The sequence below is a fragment of the Neopelma chrysocephalum genome, unplaced genomic scaffold (genome assembly GCF_003984885.1).
Source record: "Neopelma chrysocephalum unplaced genomic scaffold, ASM398488v2 Primary Assembly neopelma1_69, whole genome shotgun sequence".
In the NCBI taxonomy this organism is placed as follows: domain Eukaryota; kingdom Metazoa; phylum Chordata; class Aves; order Passeriformes; family Pipridae; genus Neopelma; species Neopelma chrysocephalum.
The window spans coordinates 11,574,930-11,580,655 of NW_020897729.1; the positions used below are offsets into that span (position 1 = coordinate 11,574,930).

Sequence of the window (5,726 nt, forward strand, 5' to 3'; positions counted from 1 at the left end):
AACCAGGCACATCCCTGACAGCCCAACCAGGCACATCCCTGACAGCCAGAGCACAGAGAAGCAGCAGCCAGGAACAGGGACAGTGTGTGGGTCTGTAAAGCAACTCACAGCAGCTTTTCAAACCAAGGGGAAAACAATCACAACCAAGATCAATCTCAGTTTCACATGTGTGTGTACACTGCAGGAAGGCAGAAACACCCTTTTTATTACTATTATCATAAAGAATTTGACAGCATGAAGTTCACCAGTCCTCAAAGAGAGCCCGGTCAAAGAAACCTCCTGCAGAGAGAGGGTTCCCTCTGCCACCTCCCCTCCATCTCCCAGCACAGGCATTGCTAACAAACAACAGAAACATCATTCTCCTCCTTCCCTAACATATGCTGAAACCCAGGACTGACATTCTCCAGCTGACTTCCTGCTACAACTCCAGACTCACTTTTTCACTGTTTAATACCCATTGACAGCATGTAATTTTTCCAGAGTTATAACCGCGGTCACAGGGAGACTCAGATTCCCAGATTTTGTTTTCTCCAGGCACCACCTTTTCCCTCATACTCCCCACTGCCAACCTTGTAAACCAAGTACAAGTTGCTGTGCTCCAACAGCACAGAACAAGCTGGTTTCTGTGACTGAAGAATGGGACAGTTCCCTTCCTGAGATGGTCTCTGTGCTATTTTTGTCTCACAATAAATTAGTATTTGAAATTATCACTATTATTACTGAATAGCATTCTTCCAAAATACCTCAGCTGGTGAACATTTAACTGCTAGTTTGCCCAGAAGGCAGAAAAACCAATTTGACTTCATTATACACAAACTTTTTGCAACGCTGAGCAAATGAACTATATTTAAAGTGTTTGATTTGTTGAAAAAAAATTTAGAGCAAATCTTTTCAAAACCACATCGTCTTGCCTTTTTTATAATCATTGAATCAGGGGGATTCATATTTCAATACCTTACACTGCAAAGGGTCACCAGCATCTGTAATTTAGCTCTGCTAACCAGGCCATCTAAAGACCCTTCGGGGATCTCCCTGAGGCTTTGATCACTCATTTACTGGAATATGCACAGGACATGGACAGCCAGAAACCCCAATGCTCCAGGAGATCATGTCATGGCATCACCTCTCTAATGGTGAGAGGTGAGGATTGGCAACATTCTACAAGTTGCATAAACAAAAACCAACCCCAAAGTCTTCATTTTAGGGATATCCTTCCAGAAGCCACAGAAACTATCAAAGGATAAAATTAACCCCAGAAACACAGGATTTTTACAATTTCTTTAGTCTCAAAATCATATGTAGGGCAAAAACCTGTAAAAATATCAACTGTTATCAGTAATTTGTCAGTTTATTAGCAGGGAAGGCAGTGAGATTGCAGTGCTGATTAAACCAGCTGAATTTCCTTTGTTTAACAATGCCATTAAGCCACAGCCCCTGCAGATGCTTCCCAGCCTGTGCTGGGACAGCAGAGCACCCCCAGCTCAACACTCTGCTTTTCAGAATGGTTTCCATTAAACATCTGCACTCAAGACAACTTAAGAGCTGGCGTGGAGTGATTTAGAACAATTCAGCAGCAGCTTGTTTGTAACTAACTTTTCTTCAGTCTGATTCACCCTGATAGTGAACTCACACAAACCCTTTTTTTAACGAATCACTGAAGTTGTGTCTTTGCCAAATACAGGACCCCAAAATGAACTCTCTGGGTTTCACTGCTTTCTATGTGAAACAAAGAGCAGTAATTGGCCAGGACTCCTGTGTTGTTCTTATGAAATGAAAAAGAAGATGAAAAACTTCAGCCAAAAACTGCAGCAGCAAAGCAAGAAGCCTTTGCTTGAGCCCACCCCGAGCTCTGTGTCTGGCCACGCCAGGATCACACACTCACCACAGAGAGCTGGCTCCACGTCGACCTCAGGGGCTTGTAGTGAAAAACAACCTTGTCATCGGATTTCTGCTCTCGGGGCTCAGACTCTTCATCAGAATCTATGTCCAGAGCTTTCTCCTTATAGTTCTGATATAATACAGCATTTTCTGTCAAACAACAACAGTGTGTCAGTCATCGCTGGAAAGTTGGTTTAGTTGCTCTCTTAAGCATTATAAGTAACAATTAAACAATGAAAGAAAGCAAAGTGTCACTGTGGCCTCCCCACTCCAGCAGACAAAGCCAGCATCTGATTTGGGCTGGACAATGGGGCAGTGCAGTGACAATGGGTCACTGTACCGCTCCCAAAGATCCTCACGGACAGAATTAAAGAACAGATGTGGCCTTTGTCAAGAAAAAAACAGAAAACAATTTTTTCTTCCTTGGTTTGCTGTACCCTATTTTACAATTAGCCAGCATTTAGCAAACAGGACTGTGTGTCAGTGGATCAGTCACTGATCTGGAGGTCTAGCTATTTTCATCTTCAGGACCACCACAAGGCCACTGCCCATGGCCACCTTTCTGTCAGCTTTAAATAATGCTTTGCATTTCGCTAAGAGAAGGAAACGATCCCAGTTTCAGAATTAAGGTCAGAACTATTCCAAACAGAAAATTCAAAGCTTTCCTGAGTAAGCACGAGGCCTATGAACCTTAAGACAAAACACCCTATTTGAGTTCTGTCATCACTAATCCAGTCCTATCAGTGGAGCACACCCTGTGCACTTCCCAACCTCCCTGCTCACACCCCCTTTGCAACAGCAGACAGAAAGGACAGAGAAACTCAACCCCACAATGATCCACAGATGGATTAAGGGCTCTGAAAGGTTCTTTTAGATGGGCCAGGTTTTGGATAACATCCAATCCTCCCCTAAAAGGGAAAAGTGGAGAGTCTGGCTGCTCCACACACAGCCCCGAGCCCATGGTCCCACACCTGGCAGGGTGACCTGTCCCACCTGCTCAGACCCTGCAGCCCCAGTGCTAGACAAGGTCTGGCCTCTGTCTCAGCTCTTTGGGGAGGGTGTAGAGTTTGTACAAGAGAGGAAATTGTGTACAGCCAGTGCATTCTGAGAGGCACTGCAGAGAAAGGCATTAGCTGGGATCAGTCAAAGACAGAAGGGAACCACTGGAAGAGAATTTAGAAAACGTCATCAGGAGATAGTGGAGGAGAGAAGAAAATAAGAGTAGGAAAGGGGATGATGCAAACAGAACACAGTGGGAAGTTTTGAAAACAGACACAAGAGGAAGGTAACACAGCAGCTGAGATGAGCTCAAGGAGGCATTAAGCAGAGAAAAGCCAAGTGAGTAGCAGTTATTACAATAAAACTTCCATAGCTCATAGCCAGGAAAGATCTTTTTTCTTGTTGAAATATTGGGAAAAGCAGCAAACTTGGCAAAGCCCAGAATTAATAAGTACCACAAAAATGCTAATACATGGACAATGTTGTTCTGGCACCTAAACTTGAAGCCAAGGTAGCACAAAAGGAAAATGATGGCAGAGCCAAAGGATTTGCCCCAGCACTCAAGGAAAAGAGAAGCAGCTGTGTGAGCCAGGTGTGTGCTGCAGGTGACCCCAGCCTGGCAGTGACCCACAATGTCCTGCACCTGGGCAGAGCCTCAGGGAACAGGCAGGAAGGCAGGGCCCACCTGGAGGGTTCCCCAAGGAACTGTACAGAACTGGCAGGGCTGAGACACACATCCAAGAGCTCATCTTTTGGGAGGGACAGGAGTTAAGAGGAAAAGAAGCCCCTCACACAACCCCCCATTTTTAGCCTGCCATTTTATAGTCTTTAAAATACCCCTGACGTATATTTAGGGCCAATATTTCAGTCAGTTTATTGAAAAGCAAGGTACTTAGTCTTTGATTTCCCAGGAAGGAAATGTGCAAACCGACCCTGAAGTTCATTTCCCCTGGGACACAGAGATCAGTCAGTACAGAACAGGGCTCACCTTCCCCATCGAATGTCCCTTGGCCTTTCAGCATCTTCTGTAGTTTGAACAGAAAAGAGAGAAATCTGTGTTAGAAAGAGAATGCAAAAGAACCACAGCAACAAGAACTTGTTTTATTCAACACTGAGGCACCAAATCAACAGGCCCTAACCTATAAACTCTGGATGGTGGACAGGAGTTCAACAAAAACAACTGTTTCACCACAGCAAGTGGAAAGCTACTCTAGTTTCATTTCTCTCATGCATTTTCCCCAAATGCTTCGTTTTCCCTGTGTTTCAAAAGCACAATGTACTGGCTTGAGAGGGGTTCAGTGAACCTGCCCCTCATCCCACTGTCTCAGGCTTTCCTGGGAGGCCACAAGGCCCAGGACTGAGTGGCTGCCCTTCCACACTGCACACAACACCCACTGTAAGGACTTTGTAAGTGAACTCTTGAGAGCAAAACAAACCTCTGAAATCAAACAGCTGTTCTGGTGCAACATGTCCTATGGGCTGAGAGTCCAATAAAACACTGCTGGCTGAGAGCTCTGTGTGTTAGGACAGGACAGTGAGACATCCTCCCATTCTGAACATAACTTACTGTTCAGTCCATTACCAAACCAAATCACTTCCTACTCTGCAGTTGTTCACAATTTGATCAATTCCTATTTCATCACTTGTAGCATTTTCACAAAAGCTTCCATTACCATAATTTTGAATTTGGCTGAAAACTGACATAAAGCTGATAATCATTTTAGTAGCTACAGCATCAGCCCTCAGCCTGGTATAGTTTATTACACAATTCCAAACACTCCACAGATATCTATGAACATATTTCATAAAGTAACAATTTCTATTTAGAAATAAGGAAATACAATATTACACTATATGTTCAAGCAAAAAAGTATTTTTAGTAAGTCTTTGTAACTTAATTTTAACGCATTAACATGCAATTCAAATCTACCTACTTCTCCCAAGGGACACAACCAAGATTTAAAAGCAGGCATTCTGCTTTTATTTGCAAGCATTAAAATTAAGATAACTGAAGTGGCCTCTATCGATTTAAAAACCACACAGTGATTTTTACAAGTAATTTAGAAGCGATGTCTCAGATAGAGGAGAGCAGGAGGAAGTTCATTTTTCTGTCTGCTCTAGCAGGCAGAGTTTATTAGGACAATGTCTCTTTTTTTCCTGTTTACTCCTTTCTGGGAAGCGGGTTTTAAGCCATGAGTTCGGCTGGGAGAGCAGCCCTCCGTGTGCTGGGGAATCCAGCAGGAAACGCCAGCAGGAGCACAGAGCTGAGCTGCCCAGATTTCAACAGAATCGTGTCCCTCCAACACCTCGCTAAGAAAACAGCATTAACTAAACAGCAGTAACTACGAGAAGTTTTGCGTTAGCAAAAAGCAGACTGAAAGAAAACGTACAGTCAGCAGATCACGCTCCTGCGGAGCCGCAGCATCACCGCCCAGCGCACCTCACCTTTATCCTGCCCAGGCTCGAAAACTTCTCTTTATCCTCGACCACGGCTTTCAGGATGGGCTGGGACATTCTGTTCTTCTTCTTGCAGTTGGCGGAGCCGTCCAGGTCCACCCCGCTCACCACGGCCCGGCGGTAGGACGTGGAGCGGAGCCCGCGCCGCAGCGTCCCCGGGCTGCCCGGGCCGCCCTCGGGCTCGTCCTCGGCGTCGCTGCCCGGGGGCAGCCGGGAGGTCTCCACCATGCTCCGAGCCTTCAGCAGCCGCTCGTGGCCCTGGGCCCGGCCCGCGGGCCGGCTCTCGGCCAGGCTGAGCGGGATCAGCTGCTGCGAGCCCACCTTGCGCGCCGCGGGGCTGTGCGTGCTCAGCAGCGCGGGGGGCTCCGCGGGGGGACCCCCCGGCACCTCCG

General features: G+C 46.1%; 1 protein-coding gene across 1 annotated transcript in view; it reads right to left on the bottom strand.

The window, feature by feature from the left end:
- ARHGEF26 (Rho guanine nucleotide exchange factor 26) overlaps positions 1-5,720 on the bottom strand; it is a 28,223-nt gene extending 22,503 nt beyond the window's left edge. Inside the window, exons 1-3 of the mRNA XM_027685820.1 lie at positions 5,323-5,720; positions 3,866-3,902; positions 1,883-2,028 (exon numbers count right to left, since the gene is read on the bottom strand). Coding sequence (XP_027541621.1) covers positions 1,883-2,028; positions 3,866-3,902; positions 5,323-5,562 — 423 coding nt within the window. The 5' untranslated portion in view covers positions 5,563-5,720. The remainder of the gene's footprint in view (positions 1-1,882; positions 2,029-3,865; positions 3,903-5,322) is intronic.
- Positions 5,721-5,726: the final 6 nt, after the last annotated feature.